The sequence below is a fragment of the Labeo rohita genome, chromosome 5 (assembly GCF_022985175.1).
Source record: "Labeo rohita strain BAU-BD-2019 chromosome 5, IGBB_LRoh.1.0, whole genome shotgun sequence".
Lineage (NCBI taxonomy): Eukaryota > Metazoa > Chordata > Actinopteri > Cypriniformes > Cyprinidae > Labeo > Labeo rohita.
Window position 1 is genome coordinate 13,771,511 of NC_066873.1, and position 23,594 is coordinate 13,795,104.

The 23,594-nt window shown below is 35.1% G+C and overlaps 1 protein-coding gene across 1 annotated transcript; it reads right to left on the reverse strand.

Moving 5' to 3' along the window:
- Window positions 1-468: 468 nt before the first annotated feature.
- On the reverse strand, window positions 469-15,852 carry lix1 (limb and CNS expressed 1). The gene is made up of 6 exons (XM_051108981.1): window positions 15,531-15,852; window positions 9,671-9,834; window positions 5,339-5,479; window positions 4,599-4,694; window positions 2,034-2,111; window positions 469-1,853 (listed from the first exon to the last, which is right to left on the reverse strand). Exons 1-6 carry the CDS (start codon window positions 15,580-15,582, stop codon window positions 1,470-1,472), a joined length of 915 nt encoding a protein of 304 aa, XP_050964938.1. The 5' UTR covers window positions 15,583-15,852; the 3' UTR covers window positions 469-1,469.
- Between the last annotated feature and the right edge of the window lie 7,742 nt (window positions 15,853-23,594).

The window sequence follows — 23,594 nt, forward strand, 5'->3', positions numbered from 1 at the left end:
TGAGGTGCCTTTGTCACTGTGGGATCTCATTGCTTGCTTTGCCGCAACGGGGAGAAAATAACAAACTTAAAGCCCAGTTCAAGTAGGAGAAAATTAGAAAGGGGTAAATTAGCATCTTATATAACATTATCAATTCCCACTAAGAGCACTTTATGAGGACACATACCCATCATCGCGGTAGCTCAAGATTTCTTGGTTTAGGTTCAATAGTCTCCTAGCAACCGCTGTGATGAGGAAAAAAATAATAATAAAGTTGAGCAAAACAAGGTCTATTATGGCCTAGTTTTGTGCACTGTAAAAACGCTTTTGTCATCGTGTCATCTTTGTCTCCATCCATATAATTTGTAACAGTCTGTCATTTTACTTGATTTTCAACATCAGTCATTAAATTTAAAAAGTCCTCAAAAATAAAGTCCAATGAACTTAACAATCCAAAATTTTATTTTGATTTAAAAAATTTAGTGGAGTTGCTTACGTACATTATTTCAGTGTGGTAGAATGGTTTCTTATAATCGTTGAGATTCGTTGCCAAATGCAAATGAGAAGAAAAATGCCTTTTCCCCAAACCGTTTTGTTGATTACATTGTAATATGATAAAAAAAAAAAAACCTTCACATGTAATAATCACCTAACAAAAGCTGCACAAGAAACAATGACAAATCTTGTTATACACTCTAGTCATCACAAAAAGGCATTTTTATGGACATTAGTCACAGTTACCAGTTTAATCAAAACATTGCAAACAAATCCAACATTTATTCACAATCGCTTCTACAAAGGACTGATTTTAATTAACAAGTGTTCAATAGAGGCTGATTAGGTGTGTGCATTTGTTTGGAATAAAAAATGAGCTAATCACAGTTCTAGTCAAGGGCGGGTAATGAATAACGACAGTGCTGTTAGCGCTTTGTCCTGTTCAATTAGGACCTACACTTCTTTACAAAAGTACAGAAACAGCGTCCTCTACTGGCAGACTAGCAGACTATCAAAACAACGACAATACAAACGTACAAACAGCAGATAGATACTCTCGACACATTTGTAAACCAACACAAGCATGTTTGTTATTTAAAATTAGATACAACCAATTTTTACTGCCATTGCGTCTGTTAAAATGTACAGGAAATAAGGAATATCTCGTATTAGACTCATATTAGATGAAGGTTCTAATGGAATCTATGATTCCATTAAAAACGTTTAACATCTGTTAAAACTTTATCTTGCACAAAAGGTTCTTTACAGTGGAAAAGATTTTTAAAATGTTCTTCATGCTAAATAAAAGATTAACTTGTCACTGAAAGGTTCTTTGAGGAACCCAATTGTTCTATGGCATTGCTGTGAAACTTTTTAAAATCTTTAAGTGTATAAATGAAACCTGACAAATTTATATTGATACCACATATTTAAAAAAAAAAAAATCATAAAAAAGGACAGTATGTACACGTTATATACATTTCGTCTCACACAGCTCATTCCGTTGATTCTCCATCGCTTTCCTGAGAGTGAAACTGACAGAGCTCTGAAGCATCGGTCGTACTCCCTTCCAGACAGTGTCTCTCCTGAGTGTAGTACTCAAACTCATTTTCTTCTCTCCAGGACATCTCCTCACTGTGGTAGCCCTCCAGATCCTCAGCATTAGCGTGACTAAGAGCTAAGCTCAGGATTTCCTTCTTCTCCTTGTAGAAGCGGAGTTCCCTGCCAGTTCTCCGGGCCTCCCCCAGCTCCTTCACAGCCAGCTGCAGCTCTTGGGAAAGCAGGCCAGGGGATTGCTGCTCTTTCTGTAACCAGTCCAGTGCCATGTGGCTGCGCGTACGCTCGTCCAGACGCTGCTGGGAGTAGTAGTGGATGACGTCCTGTAATAGAGATAATTAAATAAGAATGGAAATGTGTGACATAAAATTGACGGCACTAAATCTAATGACAGTAGTGACAGTAGTGTCCGGAAACTTACAACACCTACAGGATCTTGGTGAAAAGCTTTGCACAGCACCACCTAATATTATTAAAAAAAAACTAGTAAAAGCTATTCTTACCTGACGGCTGCATCTCATCTCCCGAAAAGCCTTCAAAGTGCCATTCCAGTGCAAAAGTTGAAAAACTGTCATTATTTCCTATTTAAAAAAAAAAGAAGAGACCAAAAAGTTCATAGTACACTACAGTTTGTATTGATGTGTATGAAGTTCATTTAAGCCGATTTAAAGGGCTGATTCATCCAAAAGTGAAAATTCTGTCTCATATCGTTCCAAACCGGTAAGACCTTCATTCATCTTCGAAACAAATTAAGATTTTGATGAAATCCGAAAGCTCTCTGACCCCCTTGACTGTAGTAGGACCCTTGCTGTCTATGCAGGGTCAGAAAGCTCTCGAATTTCATCAAAAATATCTTAATTTGTGTTCTGAAGATGAACATTCCGAAGATGAACACAAAGTCCTACGGGTTTGGAACAACATGAATTTTCATTTCAGTATTAGGATCAAATATTTTGGTACATTCGCCAGAACGGAAAGTCCTGCAGCATAAACAAATTCGTCGAGACATCATCACATGGTGTTATTTTTGAATTATGCTCATCATATTTAACACATTACAGTGTCTAAACAGATGCCGTAATGCTTTAGCATTTTTCTTCACTTCAGACTGGTGTCGTACTGAGCATTACTGTAGATGTGTGAAACAGCGGCTCATTATGCATACAGTGTGTGAATGATGTTTTTTTTTTCTCTATATATACATGAACTGGTGCTCATCTATAGGCTCTGGAGAACATCCACAAATAGCTGCTGCAGTGTTTGTAATAAAAAATGGTGTCTTGCCACACAAGTAGTCTTAAATTTCAGCCAATTAAGCAAGAAAGCTGCTATTTGTCCTGTTTTCACACTTTTGACAGAATGTGTAGTATGAGTAAAGTTCTGACAGCTTAAACATTATAAGCATTTACTAGCAGTTATTATGAAACATCAGCATGTGAAACATCAGCCTAATTATGGAGTTTTTAATGCTAATAAGCTCACACTATCACACTATAACAGTTCATCGCAATGTACCTAAAGCTTACAAGCACAAAAGCTAAAACCATAACAATAATGTGGTTCATATGAGCTGTGCATTGAAGTATTATGATCGTTTTCTAGAAACTGACTGAAATTTACCAGTCATTCACAGATAATCTCCACTGTCCCCTAGTAGTGTAAATATACACTACTATTCAAAAGTTTGTGGTCGGTAAAGATTTTTAAAGGGCAACTCAAAGGGCAACTCTTTCCAAATCCATAAGACCTTTCTTTCATTTTCAGAACAAGAAGATATTTTTGATGAAATCCAAGAGTTTTCTGACCCTGCATAGACAGGAACACAACTGACACATTCCAGGCCCAGAAAGGTAGTAAGGACATTGATGATATAGTCCATGTGACATCAGTGGTTCAACTGTAATGTAATTAAGTTACAAGAATACTTTTTGTGCACAAAAATACATTTTTCAATTTCAAGAAGAAATTGTTAAATACAATCATTATTTTTGTTTTCTTTGCACAAAAAAAGTATTCTTGCTGCTTCATAAAATTAAGGTTGAACCACTGATGTCACATGGACTGTTTTAACAATGTCCTCACTACCTTTCTGGGCCTTAAACATGTCAGTTGCGTGGCTGTCAATGGAGGCTCAGAAAGCTCTCGTATTTCATCAAAAATATTTTCATGTGTTCTGAAGATGAACGAAGCTCTTAGGGGGTTAGAAATTATTGACAGAATTTTCATTTTTGAGATGAACTATACCTTTAAAGATAAATATTAGCACCTAAAGTGTACATATTGATACATTACTGGTACATATCTGTACCTTTGAAAAGGTTATTAGTTACAGCATTTGTACTTTTTTGATGAGAGTGTAGGCTATACTAATTATCAAGTATTTCAAGACACTGTAGCTATGACCACTTATGTTCGTTTTGTTGTTGGACAGCGTCACTTTAGAAAAACTAGTGATTTATACACTTTTTAATGTCACATTTCAAAGCATTTGTGTTGTCACGAACACACCTCTGGTATAAATAGATGAATCATCCACAATAAGACCTAAAACATGCATTTATAAAATGAAGTTTCATGGGTAAAGTTTCATCTCAGCTTTAAGAATTAAAAAGGTTAAATCACTTGGATTATTTTAATGATGTACTTACTACCTTTCTGGGCCTTGAATGTGTCAGTTGCGTTGCTGTCAATGCATGGTCAATGCAAGCTCTTGGATTTCATCAAATGAAAATAATTTTTGTTCTGAAGTTGGTTCTAAGGTCTTACAGGTTTGAAGTTTTTATGGCGCATATCCTATCTGTAGCTTTAATGATCCAGTGCCATTCATTGTCATTGCATGGAAAAGATATCTTCTTTTCTCCACAGTGAGTAAACCGATTTTAAATGAAATAAGGGAGAATAAATTATGACAGATTTATGGATGAACTAATACTTCACTACCAGCAAGATTTCTCTTGGTCAACCAGCTTTGGCAAACGTTCCAGCTAGACCAGCAACCAACCAGCGTAAACCAGTCTGGACCAGCTGGTGTTTTTCAGCAGGGTTACATAAAGGCTGTTTTTTCTAACCTGAAATTCCAGCATGGTTTTCCCAGTGTTGAACTCCAGCATGAGACAGTACGCTCCTATACTGGTCCCAGGGTCAGACGCATCTGCGATGTTACCCTGTGAACAGTGGGACACAATGACTTACAGACGTGTCATCACTCAACCCGAGCAGACACAAATACAGAGGGAGGTCTGGGTTTCATTAGACACCCCTTTGCTTTGTTATTCAGTCGGAGCAACTTGTCTTTATTGTTGGAGGAGAAAAGGCCAAGACTGCAGAGGATAAATGACATGAGATTGAAGGAAGACCACACATACACACACACACACTCCCACAGAATGCGAAAATCTTGGCAGCTACATTCAGGTTTGGGGTGAGGGAGGGTGACGTGACTTCTTTCTTTGTAGAGGTTTTTTTTGGTACAAAGCCAATTTATCATTGGAATTGCTTCTTGGCTCTTCATTATATGGAATGAGGTGGAGCATGTGGGATGGAGCCAGTGCAAAGACATGGATCTATAACTACAGTGGGTGGCCTTCCATACTTCCAAATTTTACTGTTTCTACATACTGGAAAGCTTTTAGAGCTGTATACACAAAAAGTAATCTACAACTGAGCAGGAATGTACAGATGAGATTTCTTGCTACTGTTAATAATGCACTCATCCGTCAAAAAGCCCTAAACATTTTGTAAATCTCAGCAGTGTTAACTGCAAACTCGATGATTTGTTGATAAGCAGCTTGATAGTAATGAGACTCACGCTGGTGGTGCTGACAGCTTCCTTCACGCTGCATGATATGAACTCGGGAGTGATACGGCGGCAGGGCAACTCATTAAATGTGGAGTTCATCAAAGCGATACGAGCTGCGTCACGTCTGGCCTCTGCTTTACTGTAGCAGTACTGTCAGAGAGAGAGGGGCTTTCAATTCGTCATCATCATGAAATGCTGAAATATGATACTGATTGGGCATACTTTAGGATTTCTTTCATTCTTGATAACATAAACACTCTGATTGTGCTTCAAAGAACTAGTTCACCACAAAATGATATGGTCGCAGTGGTTAACAGGAGAAAGGGAAGGTTATCGGTGAATAATGACTTAAGCTTCAGTCTATTTCTAATTTTACCACTTTTTACATTCTTTTCTGATGCTTGAAAGCTTCACTCTTCTGGACAAGAAGTGTGCTTAAAAGAATAGTTCACCCAAAAAAAAAAAAATAAAAAATTCTGTCATTATTCACTCACCCTCATGTCATTCCAAACTTTTTGAGTTTCTTTCTTATGTTCTACAAATAAGAATTCTGTCATGACAACTCTCGGAGGGATTGGCATGGTAATGTACATGACATGTAAATGTATTTGATCTTGGCGGAATAGATCTGCTACGCTGCTGTTGCTGCAGCAGAGCAAGTACCGAGACTTGTTACTGCCAATACATCCACAACATGCTGCTGTGAGCATGTGAGATATATTGCTGCTGCACATATAACATATTATGAATAACCCCCATAGCATACATGAATCACCTCATAGCAGATCTATACAGGTGGAGCTGGGGAAGGTGGAGGGTTTCTGATGCATGCTGCAAAACTGCTAACAGCTAGCACTAGTCATATATTTGAATGTTGAGCAGTGAGCTCATTGGCTACTGATACAGGAGAGAACCAGTCAGCTGTGCCTTGTGATAATGATGTAATTAGGTCAGATTAAGTAAGGCCTATCGGGATTGCGCCATCTAGAGTTTCATGCCAGAACTCTGTATTTATTTTGAAATATTTTGAAAAAATATTAAGAACCAAACCCCATTGGTCACCATTGACTTTCATTGCAGGGAAAGAAACACTATGGAAGTCAATGGGGACCATCAAAAGTTTGATTACCAGCATTTTTCAAAAAATATCCACTGAATGCACTTGTAGTGTAACCTACTTTAAATGTTAAAAGTACTTTTCAAAAAACTGTAATTGTAGATAACTGTAGATAGAAATATAACATTACTAGAAATAAAAGGCCAGTTACTTTAAAGTACGTTTTGAATCATTTAAATCTTTTTGTCATGCTATAAAGAAGTATATTTTTGTGTGTTCACTACTGTACAAAAGCACATTTTATTTGTTAAAAACTGTAGTTTGTAATAAGTTGTTCCAAACCTGTATGAATTTCTGTTCAAAACTAAATACGATGTTTTAAAGAATGTCGGTAAACAGTTGCTGTAGCCTGGTTACCAACATTCTTTAAAATATCATCTTTTATGTTTCCTTTATGTTTCACACAAGAAAGAAACTCATACAACTTGAGGATGAGTACATGTTGACAGAATTTTAGTTTTTGAACTAAAATTGAGTAACACAAAGGTTAGTTCACTAAAAAGGGTGAACTAACCTTTTTAGTGTCCAAAAACATTACATTCAGTTAAATATATTAATTGTATTCTTTTAAAGTATATTATATAGTGCTTCGCTTAAAAAATATAAATAAAAATAGCTACCGATTAAAAAAAACGAATTAGTCAAAAAAAAATCTGAAATTAATCACGATTAATCGCAATCCTACCTAACATTAACGTTTTTAAATATACTTTTATATTGCAAATATGAATAATTTAAATCTTTTTGCCATGTGTTAAAGAAGTATATTTTTATGTGTTCACTATAACATACTGTACAAAAGCACATTTTGTTTGTTACAAACTGTAGTTTGTTATTCACTGTTACATTTAAAGTTAATATTTCTAAGTATACTGAAACTTTATCATCTTCACAAAAAATTGCTAGTAAATTTTACAAGCAATTACAAACTAATATCAAGTAACACATCTGAAATAGAAAACCTAGAAATAGGTTTTTTTTATAATTACAGTTTTTACACTGCATATTTCTACAACAACAGAGGTAATTATTAAATTACATATAAAAAAAAAAAGTGGATATAAGTGGATAAAAAAGCACTCCAAAGTTCAGCTAATATAAATGTAAATTATTTCAACTATAATATAGTAATAAAAGGCATTAAAGGCATACTTTGTCGCACTTACTCACCCTCAAGTCGTTCCAAACCTGTATGAATTTCTGTTAAAAACAAAATAAGATATTTTAAAGAATGTTGCTGGATACAGCAACTGTTTGGTTCTTCAAAATATCATCTTTTATGTTTCTTTTATGTTTCACACAAGAAAGAAACTCAATTTGAGTCAAATGTTGATAGAATTTTAGTTTTTGGGTGAACTTACCCTTTAAGCGCCCAAAAACATTACATTCAGTTAAATATATTAATTATATTATTTTAAAGTATATTATATAGTGCTGTCAATCAATTAAAAAAAAAACTAATTAATCGCACATTTTTTTCTTAAATTAATCACGATTAATCGCAGTTAGTCCCACCTATCATTAAAGATTTTAAATATACCTTTATATTGCAAACATTTCACATACAATCTTCAAATTAATGTAGAAACAACATAAAAACAGTATACTTTTAATCTTGGTTAAACACTTTTTTTTATGACTGAAGGTATCATTGATACCAATATTGCTGATGTCTCTAGAAAATTGTTCAGTCTGAAGTCACACATCATCTCTTCCATGTCCAAACGCTCTAACAGATGCCATGAAAAAACAACAAATGACAGCACTAATATTATAATAAGTGTACTTCTTTTTCAGAAGGATAATCCCATTCATTCTCGTTGCATGGAAAAAAGCATCCAGCACAGCACTACCTCCTGCTGTCTTCCACACAAGTCATACAGGGTTGGAAAATGAGAGTGAGTAAGTAACAGTATTTTCATTTTTGGGTGAACTAATCCTTTAAGTTAAACTAGTCCTCAAAAGCATGTCTTAAACACAAAGCCACAGAATTCCAACTAACCACATCAAAAGATATTTTAGATGATGTTTGTGGACCACAAACACGATTAAAGACAGATTTGAGGCTAGTGCCGCTGAGATTAGTTTCTGGATTTGCAATATTGCTGAAAACCCTTACTGTGCAAAATAATAATCAGGCTATTACATTCACAAGCAGCGCTGGAATGAAGATGAATACATTTGGAGTTATGAGAATAGAAAAAATTAGAAACGTAGAGCAAAAATATAAAAGTTCTGGTAGGCCTATATGTTTCCCAAAAGCACTGTAAGCCTAAATAGATTGTAGAAACCCCTGGCACCAATAGTATCTACGATCTACTTAGGCTTACAAAGCTTTTGGGAAACACCGCCTTGGTCTTTGATCTTAAAAGGAAACTCCTCTATGGAATTGGGCTACTCTTTGAATAAAAATAAAAATAAAAATCAGTACAAAGTGTAAGAGTATTTTCAATATGCTCAATCCTTGATCAAACATTAGAGTCGATTCAGACATTGTGTCACTGGGGTGTTAATTCTCTGGTGTGCTTCAGTTGTTTCAAAGAGCAGCAGCTAGTCTTAAATTTTCTCAAATAACAATAATTTCAAATAGAAAAATAAATATATGGGATCTTTTCAAATGGACAGTTGCGATGACATTCTTTCATGCATTATAATACTTCTACTTCAGATTATCTAAGGAAGGACTGATGTCATAGTCTTCTCAGACGATTATAACAAATACGCAAAGTTCCTAGTTTATTTTTAATATAGTTCAATCAGAGAAGCAAAAAAACATTTCAGAATGACAAGATCTATTTGCATTCATGTCATGTGCTTCATATTAACAAATGAATAAATAAACTCATTATTTTTTTCCGAGATTAATTTCATAGAACATTCCATTTGAACTGAAGGAAAATGCCACACACTGATTGGCGGCTGGCAGGAGTAATTTAGCAAATAAGAACCACCTGTTGGCCCTCCTCATTTTCACACAAGAACCTTTTTTATGCCTCAACAGAATAGTACTGATGAGTTGCTGTTCATAAAGACACTAGATCTGAATTAGTCATCAAAAAAAGCCAGAACTGCACCAAAATGAAGGGATTCAAGTTCATTTTAAACAAATCGTTTGCTCATTATTAAAAAAAATACCTAATTATAATAGCAAATAGTGTCTGTATGAATACATCCTTTATGGTAAATGGCAAATGTAGTAGAAATTCACACTGGAATTGACTTACCTTAAAATTTCCAAAGCAGCTGCCACCTGGTAAGGTGACGTAGCATACGTACGGAGGGCCGGGTGAGGGAATGGACTCATAGACTACCAGATTCTCCGTCTCCATCATTATGCCTTTCACTTGTTTCTGCTCCCAAAACTGGTGAAGCATTCCCACAACATTCACTAGAAGCAGCAAAAGAATGTGATCACATTAAAAATACTTTGTTGTGTAAACCACTACAGGTAAGGAGCTATGATATTTCTCACATAACTTACATATTTCCCAAGTCACCTTTCGTACATTAACAATAGGGGTGTAACGGTACACAGACGTCACGGTTCGGCACGTACCTCGGTTCGAGTGTCACGGTTCGATAAAATTTCGGTACAACAAGGAAAAAAAAACCGAATCTACTGTGCTAGATTTCTTTTCATTTATCTTTAACAGACAGTAGTACGAATTACATTTTTTCCACCTACATGTGAAAATACTAAATATTATATCAAATTATAATGTCATATATAGGCTATCAAATCTGCAGTACATATATATATATATATATATATATATATATATATATATATACTTGACATATATTTAATTTAGTTAGCTGATAAACAAGGGGGGAAACGTAGCCTATCCTGAGTTTCAGTACATTTTGTGACAGAAAGGAAACTCAAATGGCAAAAACCGACATCCTATTTGTTTTTTAAGTTAATTTTGCTGGTATGATGAAAGCTGAAGTAATCGCGCCGGCGCACACAAACACAAAACGTATACATGAGCGCGCACGCCTCCCTGTGTCACCGTAAAAACGCGTTAGCATTTGGATACATCGTCAATATTAAAATATTATGGAATATTTGGATTTGTGCCGAATGAGAGAGGTAGGATACAAGAGCACAAAGCTCCATTTCACAGACAGTTGAGTGCGGAATGCTTTAAAGTAACGTTATACTCATTTGTCAGTGAGAGACGCGTTCAGAATCAGCACATGGTCACTGTCTAGTGGGCTTTGTTTTCAAGTGCGCAACTCCTGACATTGGCTGTTCTTCTGCCGGCGGTTATAAAACAGACTTGCATTACTGCGGGCGCCATCTTTTAAATTGAAGGTGAATTGCCTGTATTTGTTGTAAGGCCTCATGAATTTTTTTGGCATTTTATATTTATTCCAAAAAATATCTAGAGGCAGTAATTTATATGTGACCCTGGACCACAAAACCAATCTTAAGTAGCACGGGTATATTTGTAGCAATAGCCAAAAATACATTGTATGGGTCAAAATTTAATTTTTTCTTTTATGCCAAAAATCATTAGGATATTAAGATCATGTTCCATGGCTGGTTTTGTGGTCCAGGGGTCACATATTTTATTTGTGAACTTATATGGGGCTATTCTTTTTAATGGTTATCATACTAAATTTACCAAGCTGATTACTCACTAAAAACTCCCAAGATCATGTATTCATGTCATTTTAAGTCTTACTTTGATGTAACAAAGTGAAGAGGTCCACTTCCAAAACAAAGATTTACATATAATGTACTCATCCCATTGTCATCCAAGATGTTCATGTCTTTTTTTTCCCTTCAGTCGTAAAGAAATTATGCTTTTTGAGGAAAACATTTCAACATTTTTCTCCATATAATGGACTGATATGGTTCCCCGATTTTGAACTTCCATAATGCAGTTTAAATGCAGCTTCAAACGATCCCAAATGTGGTTGTAAACGATCCCAGCTGAGGAAGAAGGGTCTTATCTATGCGAAAAGATTGGTTATTTTCATTAAAATAATACAATTTATATACTTTATATTCTCAAACACTCGTCTTATCTGTCTCTCCCTGAACTCTGTGTATTCTGGCTCAAGACTGTTAGGGTATGTCAAAAAACTCTCCCGCATCTCCCTCATCCTACATCACTGCAAAAGTACCGACCCAGTCTGCAAAGTGAACATGCAAAGAAGATCAAACACCCTTAACAAAAAAAAAAGATACAACTGCGATATAGGACAATTTTGAAGTTGAGGGAGAACATGAGATGGGAGTTTTTCTACATACCCTAACTGTCATAAACCGGAAAAAAAACAGTCCAGGCAGAGTAAGACAAGATGAGCGTTTGGCATTAAAAAGTATATAAATTGTATTATTTTTATGAAAATAACCAATTGTTTCGCTAGATAAGACCCTTCTTTCTCGGCTGGGATCATTTAAAGCTGCATTTAAACTCCATTTTGGAAGCTTAAAATTGGGGCACCATATCACTCCATTCATTATATGGGGGAAAATGCTGAAATGTTTCCCTCAAAAAACATAATTTCTTTACGACTGAAGAAAGAAAGACATGAACATCTTGGATGACAAGGGGGTGAGTACATTATATGTGAATCTTCCTATTTACGCCGTTATATTGTTAATTCAGGCTGATTTGTGAACGCACACAAACACAAGAGGTGGGATTTATTGTATGAAGAAATCACAGCTGATCACAACCAGTTATATCCAATCATATCGCATTGGAAGCATTGGAGGCCTCTCACATGACTTTTCCCCATTTATTCTCAATTACCCCCCACCAAGTTCACCTGTTCATCTGTTAAAACTTAATGAGTTCAGGGGAGGTGAGAGAGACGCAGACTTTCTTTAAAAGTGAACTATCCCTTTAAGATGCTCTGTTATGATATTGTGTATTTTATTAAAATCTTGTCTGTTAGTATTCAGTCTTTTACCACACAGATCACTAATAAGCTACAGAGGCTCAGCTGTTTATAATGTCTAAGAGTCAAAGTGGTTTTTGACTGCTGTGTTTATTGAAATTATGCCTGTTCATCAAACAATCCCATTTCAGACAGTGTCTCTGCCAAAGCTTTCAGATGAAAGTTTTTACACTGATCTATGTCTGTGGTACACAGAGCCACCCGACACGTTAGTCATAATCATTTCAACAGCCAAATAAAACTGCATGTTAAAGTGTCTGCATCACTTTCTGGATTTACATTAAAAATAAAAGAGTTTTCTCACTTGTAATGTATGCTCAAAAGTTGATTCTGCCTGAAATATTGCTGGCTTGTCAGAAAAATGTAAACATTAGGTTATTTTTTTCTTCATGAGATTATAATTTAATCACCATTGTGTTGTTCTAAACCTTGTGTAGTTCTTTCTTCTGTGGAGCACAAAAGAGGATATTTACAATTAAAGTAAATGGGGTCCAAAACAGCACTGAGCCCCACTGACTTTCATTGTTTGCAAAAAAAAAAAAAAAAAAAACAGAATTTTGTTTTCTTAGAAGAAACACTGGTTTGGAACAACATGAGGGTTAAGAAATGATGAAAGAATATTCATTTTGATGTGAACCATCCCTCTAAGTGTATTTTTAGTGAGAAGTGACATTGTATTTCTCAACACAACTTTTACTCTCATTTACACATTATACACTTTTATCCAAATCAATCTACTGGAATCAAACTCGCAACTGTTTGAGCTACAGGAATGCTTATTAGGTTATAAATGACAATTTTCCAGAAACTTTTTAAATCACTGTTATGCTATACAATCACAGAGCGGCAGAGAAAACCAAAGATAAATATTATTAATCATTTTAAGTTAGCTCATTGTAATTTTACTCATTTACTTAGTCATTCCAGCTCATTTAATAATTATGCTCTCATTTTTAACACAAGTACTGTTTACATCCATGTCTGTCTTTCCATTTATACCAACACTGAAGCATCAGTGTGACGGCTGTCTGGCGTCAGCACATGGAAACATTTTCCTAGCAAAACAAACAGGTGCCCATGGGCTCTGTGAGGTGGACAAGCGTCACACATCAGGGAGTTGTGGTGTGATTTCAGTATTTCACACCCACAGTAAGTGCAATATTTGTGCAGTCTTGCTTTAATCATCTCAGGCATGGCATATAAAACACACCCCCTCTAAAGGGGTCAGCAATAATATTGAGAAGGGGAACCAGAGGTATATTTTTGTAAAAAGCCCATGTATTTGGGAAAACAGACTTGTTTTTACAGCATGAAAATTTCCAACTTGTTTGTTTGAAAGAGTCAGCTGGTGCGAGCACCGCCCTGTCTGTGTCTGTACACTTCAAAACACACTACATGAGTGTTTCATTCTGGTATATGAGCTGCCTTGCTTGTGGTTGTGAATGAGCTTTGGTTCAGTCAAAAGGATGTCTTTCATCAAAGCCCGATAAAATATGAGGTTATTTCACTCTGTGTCCTTCCCTGACTATCTGATAAAAATTAAATATCATTAAATATCACTGTAGTGAATGGCAGCCTCAGTCGTAGATGGCATACAGGGCCAATGTTCAGCACAGAGTGTGTTGTCCACACATTTCTCACTGAATACTTTCCTGTAAAATCACACAAATACACACACATACACTTGCATATGTAGTTTACGGGGACTCCACATAGCCATAATGGGTTTTATGTTTACTGTACAAACTTATGTTTAATGTACAAATGGGTTTTATGTATACTGTACTGTACAAACTACTGCCTTTTTTTTGGTAGTATGTTTACACTAGCATTCAAAAGTTGGTAAGAATGTTTTTGAAAGAAGTCTTTTATGGTCACTATAAGGCTGTATTCACTTGGTCAAAAATACAATAAAAACAGTAATATTGTAAAATATTATTATAATTTAAAATAACCATTTTCTATTTTAATATATCTTTGCAACATTATAAATTATGTTACTGTATTTTTTCTAGTTGGAAAAAGTAATACATTCTTTCCAAAACATAAAAAATAAAAATAAAAAATGCTCCCAAAGTTTTGAATGGCTAGTGTATATCAGTGTAAATATTAAATTCTAGCAAAAATTAGTAAAATCAGTAATAAAATCTATATTTTTAACAGAAATTATCAATAGAATAATAATAATCATTTTTTAAAAAGTATGTTTACACTATTATTCAAATGTTTGGGGTGTTTTTTTTTTATTTATTTATTTATTTTGGAAAGGAAGTAATATTTTTTCAACTAGAACACATTAAAATGAAAAAAAAAAAAACCCACAAAATACAGTAACATCACTTATACTGTTGCAAATGAGTTTGGAGTTGGTAACAATGTTTTCTTAGGGTCACTAAGGCTGTATTTATTTGACTAAAAATACAGTAAAAACTGTAATTTGTGAAATAATATTACAATTTAAAACAACTGTATTCTGCTTTAATATATATAGTTTAATGTAATTTATTCCTTTGATGGAAAAGCTGAATTTTCAGCAGCAATTATTCCAGACTTCTGTGTCACATAATCCTTCAAAAATCATGAAAACATTTGTGCTGCTTCATATCATTTCTTTTAGGACTCTTTGATGTATGTCCTGAAAATGGAAAAGAAAGCATTTATTTGAAATATAACTCATTTGTAACATTATAAATGATACTGTTTTTTTTTGTTTGTTTTTTTTGTTTTCATTCTAGTTGTGTTCTAGTTGAAAAACTAAAAGCCGCCCAAAGTTCTGAATTCATAGTGTTTATCAGTATAAACATTAAATTTTGACATAAAGTAATTCAATCCATATATATCTCCTGACAATCAGGCAATTTTAATTGTTTTATCTAAATTGTAAATAGAGCAAGACCTGTAGCCTTACATAATTAACGGATACATACTCATCATCTCTTCATATTCACTTTGGCTGAACCCCCTAATACTGAAATCTCAGAATTAATCCAGAGATAGGTATATTATTTATTTTAAAATAAGTTTTTTGACATTTAGTTAGTCTTGTTGACCCAGCAGGACTTATGTAGGGGAAGTCCCCTACATAATTCTCATCTATGGGATGCTGCATTGCTTCCTCATGACATTGAAGAATATGAAGTTTGAAGTTTGCTAGGTCTTACTCACAGTCTTTAAAGGTTCTGTCATCATCAGAATCTGGTCCAGACATGATCTCCATCTGCTAGTCCCACACGTCCTGCAGCAGTCCGTCTCCAGCTCTCACATGCTCTGGAGAAGTTCAAAACATCAGTTAAGCTCCATCAAAGAGTGAACATGAGGAGGTTCCCTATTAGCCTTCTCCTCTCTAGCCTCCTGAGCAGTCTGTGGAGCCCCCGGGGGTTCTCTTCAGTGGCTGGCCCACCTTTTGTCAAGGGTTGAACTAATTAGCTGTGAGGTTGGTAGTTGCACTGCACTCGCTTATATTCACACACACACTCTCGCCACATACACACACTCACAGCCTGTTGCACACTCCCACTCGACTGAGTCGACTAAGCCCTGGCCCAGGAATGCAGCCCCCTTCTCCATTCATTCACAGCATGCCCCTGCCTTCCCTCACAACACGCTTTACATATGCAGCGCCCAACTCACTGAACAAACATCCAAGATGGACAGCAGACAACTTCTGACTGTTTTATTGACCACTTAAATAGCTATTTAACTTAACAAGGTCCTGAAATTGGTGGAAAAATGCATTAAAACGTAATTATAAATTATGTAACACTCATTTCTGTTCATCATACATTACCAGTCGAATGTTTTTGGACAGTAAGATTTTAAATGTTTTATAAAGAAGTCTTTTCTGCTTACCAAGCCTGCATTTATTTGATCCAAAATACAGCAAAAGCAGTAAAATAACTGCTTTCTATTTGAGTATGTTTAAAAATGTAATTTATTTCTGTGATCAAAGCTGAATTTTCAGCATCATTACTCCAGTCTTCAGTGTCACATGATCCTTCAGAAAACATTCTGATATGCTGATTTGCTGTTCAACAAATAGAAAAAGATCTGAAGATCAGCATTTATCTGAAATAAAAAGCTTTTATAGCATTAACACTATACGTTCAAAATCTTGGAGTCAACATTTTTCAATATTTGATCAAAAGTGATGATAAAGGCATTAATGTTACAAAAGATTTCTATTTCAGATAAATGCTGTTCTTCTGAACGTTCTATTCAACAAAGAAACCTGAAAAAATTTTACTCCACTGTTTTCAACATAATAATAATAATAACAATAATAATAAATGTTTTCTGAGCAGCAAATCAGAATATTAGAATGATTTCTGAAGCATCGCGTGATGAGTAATGATGCTAAAAATTCAGCATTGAAATCACAGGAATAAATTACATTTTAAAATATATTCAAATAGAAAACAGTCATTTTAAATAGTAAAAATATTTCAGAATTTTACTGTTTTTGCTGTACATTGAATCAAATAAATGCAGGCTTGGTGAGCAGAAGAGATTTCTTTAAAAAACATTAAAAATCATACTGTTCAAAAACTTTTGTCTGGTAGTGTATTAGTGAAATTTACTAGCCATTTGTAAGTGAGAACTGCTTTAAAGGAGAAGTCCACTTCCAAAACAAAGATTCACATATAATTTACTCATCCCCTTGTCATCCAAGATGTTCATGTCTTTCTTTCTTCAGTCATAAAGAAATCATGTTTTTTTTAAGGAAAACATTTCTTACATACTCTAACTGTCTTGAGTCAGAATACACAGAGTTCAGGGAGAGTAAGACAAGACGAGTGTTTGGCATTAAAAAGTATATAAATTGTATTATTTTTATGAAAATAACCGATTGTTATGCTAGATAAGACCCTCCTCTCTCGGCTGGGATCATTTACAACTGCATTTGGGATCGTTTGAAGCTGCATTTAAACTGCATTTTGGAAGCTCAAAATCGGGGCACCATATCAGTCCATTATATGGAGAAAAATGCTGAAATGTTTCCCTCAAAAAACATAATTTCTTCTTTACGACTGAAGAAAGAAAGACATGAACATCTTGGATGGCAAGGGGGTGAGTACATTATATATGAATCTTTGTTTTGGAAGTGGACTTCTCCTTTAAGTAAATTACACCATTGTTTCTTCATTATAGGTAACATTGTAGATAACATATGCTAATATTAGACTTGATTTTAAAAGTGGCCGAAATATAGTGCATAGTTCATAATAACACTAGAAGACAGAAGTAAGACTTCATTTTTTTAGCAATGGTTTGAAGTTAAAAACATCTTGATGGATTTGTTACACACAAGTTTTCATAAGATGTCAATTGATATACTGGGCTCGTGTGGATTACTTGTGGATTATTGTGATGTTTTTATCAGCTGTTTGGACTCTCATTCTGACGGCACCCATTCACTGCAGAGGATCCTTTGGTAAGCAATTGATGTAATGCTAAATTTCTCCAAATCTGTTCTGATGAAGAAACAAACAAGAATGTAAATAAATTTTCCTTTTTGGATGGATTATTCCCTTTAAATAATAATAATAATAAAAACTCAATTGGCTTGGAAAAGTTAAGTATTTTATTTATTTGTTTATGTTTGATTTGGTATTTTGTATCTAACGTAATAACATCCAGACATTTGTAGACATCTTGAGAGTACAAATACTTTTTGACGCCACTGTGAGTAAGTAAAGTGCATATAGAAGTACTCAAGTTGTATTCAAACATTTGCTAGCTTTTTGTGGATTCATTGTTAACCCTAATGCAAAGTTTTGGTGTTTTGTTTTTTTAAACCATGATGTAATCTAAGTAATGATCCTGCTCAGACCACACTGTGTAGTCATACTCTATGAGAAAACATTTCAATTTAGCAGCTCTGAATGCTTGAATGGCTATTGTTCTGTGAACAAATCCAAGTAGCGGACAGCATTCCTCTGAATGGCGCGCTCAGTCTGGTGAACTAAAAGCGCACTTTATTCCCTCTTCTCCACTTAGCATCCGTGAGCCTACTTCCTCAATGTTTGAAGCTCAATTCACTTTACATCATTGCCTAAACCACATTTTTCACGAGTCTGATGCCCCTTTTTCAACTTTCTTGTGTCTCTCGTTCTTGGGAATAAGGGCTCCATTCAGAGTCAAGCTCTATTATGAGACTGCCTTGGGAAGAGAGAGAGAGGTGTTTAGCATAAATGACAATCACAGTATCACAGAAAAGGGGCTTCAACACTGAGACAAACACAGCTTTGGACGACAGGAGGAGATGTATCTGTTTGCAGGAATTCACAGATCGGTTTAATTGGCTGCATGTTGTTTGTGAAAAACTCCCAACTGTATTAAACAGTTTTTTAACTATTCTCTCTCACTTTTGGTGATAAATAGCTGCAAGGAATTCACTGGAATGAAAAGACCACCTGGTGTGGGGGACCACTGAGGTCGCTAAAAGCTTCAAGCCTGCAGCTGTCAGATCAAAACCAACCGGGAACTTGAATGTCAATCAAAAAAAAAAAAAGTTGTCAGGGTTGAGTGGCTCTTAAAAGTGTGTGTGTGTGTGTGTGTGTGCGCTCATTCTTTTACTTTTGTGACTTATTTCCTATTTCTTTGAAGGCCATGCTCCGTCTGTACAGGAAAAAAGGGGTGATCACACTTCATTTTTCTTTCCATTCACTTCCATTCATACACATTCTACTGCATTCCGAAGATTAGTTTAGTGAATTCTGTCCTGCAAAATTTGTATCACTTGAAGACGTGTGAATAATATAAGACTGATACATCATGGCGTGACCTCTTAGCTGACACGAACTTTACAGCTGCAGCATTTTGAACCTATAAAGTTTGCAGCATTGCGGAAAAGTGCAGCAGATTATTTGTTATACGCTGAATTCATGCTGAATGAATGCAAGCAGGACATCATGTCACAACTGTTGCTGTTTGAAACAGTGGTTTGGAGATTCAGTGAACGAGGCTTCATAACATCATAACTGTTTCGAATGGTTTCAAAATTTCAGTGGTTTGTTTGCTTTAAAATCCAATTTAGACATTCATTTTAATATGTGTTCTATAGTGTGTTATTAGCTGTAAACATAACATAGAATATATAGGAAATGTGTTTATTTTATTGTATTTCTTCAACATTACCCAAATTATATAATTTTCTTTGTGACTTCAACTACCTAATTATCACACTTAAAAACATTAACAAAAAAAGTGTCAAAATTGTGAAAATGTACGTAATTTGAGTTACTACCTCTGTACCTCTTGTTTTGCGCCCGACCAGCAGGCGTCGTGGTATTTCGAACGCGTAAAAACAGTGAATCATTTTGGAAGCAATTGGTTCAATTGATTCAAAGCTTCAAAAAGGTTCGTTTTTCCAATAACTAGTGTGACTGTTCTTAAAGGGATGGCTCACCCAAAAATTGTCCTTATTTACTCACCCTCAAATTGAATTTCTTTCTTCTGTGGAGCAGCTGACAATAGCCACTGTCATTTCTGTTTTTTTCTTTTCTTACTAAAAAATTCCATTCTTTTAAAGTTATCCACCTCATTTTTCAGTGTGAAAGTAAGCGAAATACGCAAAAGTATTTTAAAAATGTGCAAGACTTCCGGTTCACTAGCTACTGTAGGGGAAACATAAGGGGAAAGTGTTTTACCTCATTTAAAATATGTATTTTTTAACATAACATTGATTGATAGCGACGTGTCTGTGTTGTGCACTCCTAAACTTTTTTTCAGAGATATTTTCTTTTACTCATGATGCGGAGCAGACAGGGAAGTTGGTTTTATCAAAGAAAACGCTGAAAGTAAGTGTTTTACCTCATTTACATTATGTATTATGTATAGAATAATATAATATAATATAATATAATATTACTTTATGAAGATATTTGTATGCTGTTTGTGCCTAAACAAGCCTAAACGTTTCTCACAGATTTTAATTGCTACACTGTAAACCCCAATAAGTTAACAGAACTCAAAAAAATTAAGGCAACCGATTGCCTTAATTTTTTTGAGTTAATGAACTTAAAATAATATGTTCTCAGAAGTTAAAAATTTCAATTACATACTACTTGTAGTTTTTGATTATAGTTTACTTAATTTTTTTTTCATTGGGTCTACTCAAATATTTTAAGTTATTATGACTTATTATTATGAGTTTTTAATAATTTGTGCCACTGTATTAAGTTAACAGTACTTATAAAAATTAAGATTACTAAAAATTAATACTCAAAAAATATGAGTATTACTTAGCTCAATATTATTTAGTAGCAGTTAACTCAAATACTTTAATTACACAATACTCAAAATCACGTGGCTCAAAACTTAAAAATTTTGTGGCAACCGATTGCCTTAAAAACACTGAGTACAAGTAACTCAAAAAACTTAAGTAATGACTTTTATTGAACAGAATTTTCTAAACCTCTTCCATTTAACACAATAAAAATGAATATTTAAAATACAACAATATATTGTTTATTGTGGAAAATGAATTTCTACACACTGTAGAGTTAAAAAAAAAAATCCACAGTACCACAAAACTTTCAGAACCTCAAAATGCAAAAGCATTTCATTAACACATATCAAATGTAGATGTACTTTGGTACATCTCGATAAATGAAATAAGTCTTTTTTAACCTTTTAAAACAAAAGCTTTTTTGCCCTTAATTGCCCAGCCTCATCACTAAGAACAAGTAAATGTTGAATAAATGTGTGATATCAAGGCAAACCTGTAAAGACAATGTGTACAAGGATATCTGGCTTCAAACTGAAAAGGACAAGACAGCAGCAACAATAAAATTGCAAAATGTAAAGATTTTACAAAATGATTTCTTTTTACAGGTTTACATTCAATAACTGCTGTTAGTGATAAGGCTGTGTGCATATATAATGCCAAAAAATTAGAGCAGACAGTAACTGTGCAGACAAGTGTCACTCATTCAGAAGATGAGAATCCCTGATGTCAGCTGTGTTGCAGTTTGGAGCGTTTAGCCAAGCCCAGGCCCAGTTCTACAGGGGTTCAAGCAAAAGCACACTCACTTGAAGCCGTAATAATAGCATGCTGGAGGAGGAGATCTGGCAAACTATCCCCGGAACATCTTCAAGCTCTGGTTCATCAGACTCCTCCTGAATAAATGAGAGAGAGAAACAGAAATTAATAACCAACTAATCAATATCTAGTCTAATATATCACGTTTATTTATACAGCGCTTTTTAACAAAACAGGTTGTGTGAAAGCAACTTTACAGTTTTAAATAGGACAATAGTGACAATAATGTAAATAATGCAAAAGTTCCATGTTGCAGCAAAGTCAGATTGCAAAGGACTTATCTGGGTCAAAAAGCCGTCTAGATGACAAGTTCCTCACTGATGATCCACCTCTGGGGCTCAACAAGTTGACGTTGTCCCTGTTGACATTTAGGGCTGTAGAGGTCGTCTCTAGATGCTGATCAACCATCTGGGCTGGGTACACACTGGATCTGGTGGCTACGGTGACCTCGGAATAAGTAGAAAGAAATATTAGCGTAGAAACAGAAACAGATTTGAATTATAGAAATCTGTTAATGTGTTATGTCACGATCGGCTTTGCCTCGCTGTTGGGCAGCTTGTCGTTTTGTCTGTGCCTTACGGTTGCTGTCTGTCTGTCTTAGACCTATAGGTGGAGCTGTAACCTTGCCGGGCGGGTTAATTGATGACCTGTTAAAAAGAGGCCTTCCTGTTGGCTCGGTGTGCTCTTTCTCCTGTTCGGGCCGTCTGTCTGTGCTGCAGGCTGCAGCCTCGCTCCTCGCTCTTACCTCCGCTCACCACACGTTTCATTTTACTGATGAACACTACAATTTTGGTTAACCATTACATTTACTGATACCTTTTTATTTAGTTAATAAACATTATTTGTTCAATGTAGTAATCGGTGTGGTCTCCCTTTTATGTTACGATCACTGTACGAGCTAAGTGGTCTTAACAGTTACGTATAAGCCAGGTTAAAGAGATGGGTCTTTAATCTAGATTTAAACTGACAGAGTGTGTCTACCTCCCGAACAGTGTTAGGTAGACTGTTCCAGAGTTTGGGCACTAAATAAGAAAATGATCTGCCGCCCGCAGTTGATTTTGATATTCTAGGTATTATCAAACTGCCAGAGTTTTGAGAACGCAGCGGACGTGAGGGACTATAATGTGATAAGAGCTCGCTCAAGTCAATCAAGTACATTTTTTAACCCATTTTTATAATTCATTTCTGTTCAATTAAATACTGTTGGTTCAGCAGAAAGGTAAATATATGCTAATTACTTGAAGATTGGAGAATTTAAAGATTCATGAAATAAAAGATACTGTTAACAGAGTAGTTCACTTTATAAAAATAAAAAAAATAATAAAAACTGATAATTTACTCACCCCCATGTCATCCAAGAAGTAAATGTCTTTCTTTCCTCAGTCAAAAAGAAATTAATGTTTTTGAGGAAAACATTCCAGGATTTTTCTCCATACAGTGGACTTTAAAGGTGGCCAATGGGTAGAAGGTCCAAACTGCACTTTCAGTTCAGCCTCAAAGGTCTCTACATAATCCCAGTTGAAGAATAAGGGTCTCAGCTAGCGAAACGATCAGTCATTTTCTATAAAACATAAATATGTATATACTTTAACCACACCTTGTCTTGCACTAGCTCGACCCAACTTATGTAATCACGCACGTGTGACGTAGGCAGAAGTTCCGACCCAGTGTTTACAAAGCGAATGTCCAAAGAAGTTTAAACGATGTCGGACAATTGTGAAGTTAGAGGAGAAAACGAAATGAGTTTCAAACCCCACCCTACCTTCTAGAACCTAAGTGCACTGATGACAAACAAACTGCACATGAAGTTTCCTACATGACTTCCTCAGCTGGGATCGTGTAGAGCCATTTGAAGCTTCATTTAAACTGCATTTTTAATCTTCAGTCCGTTGACCACCACTGTCCACTGTATGGAGAAAAATCCTGGAATGTTTTCATCAAAAACATTAATTTCTTTTTGACTGAAGAAAGAAAGAGATGAACATCTTGGCTGACATAGGCGTGAGTAAATTATCTTTCTGGATTCTGGAAGTGAACTAATCCTTTTAGTACAATCATGTTAAATTTGTTTAGGCTAGAAAACAAGGTTAGGAATTAGACAGTTTTAAAGCATGATCACTGAAATTCAAATGCATCTTATTGCATTGTGTTGCTTTCTTGAGCATCAGTGAATGTTCTCACCTTTT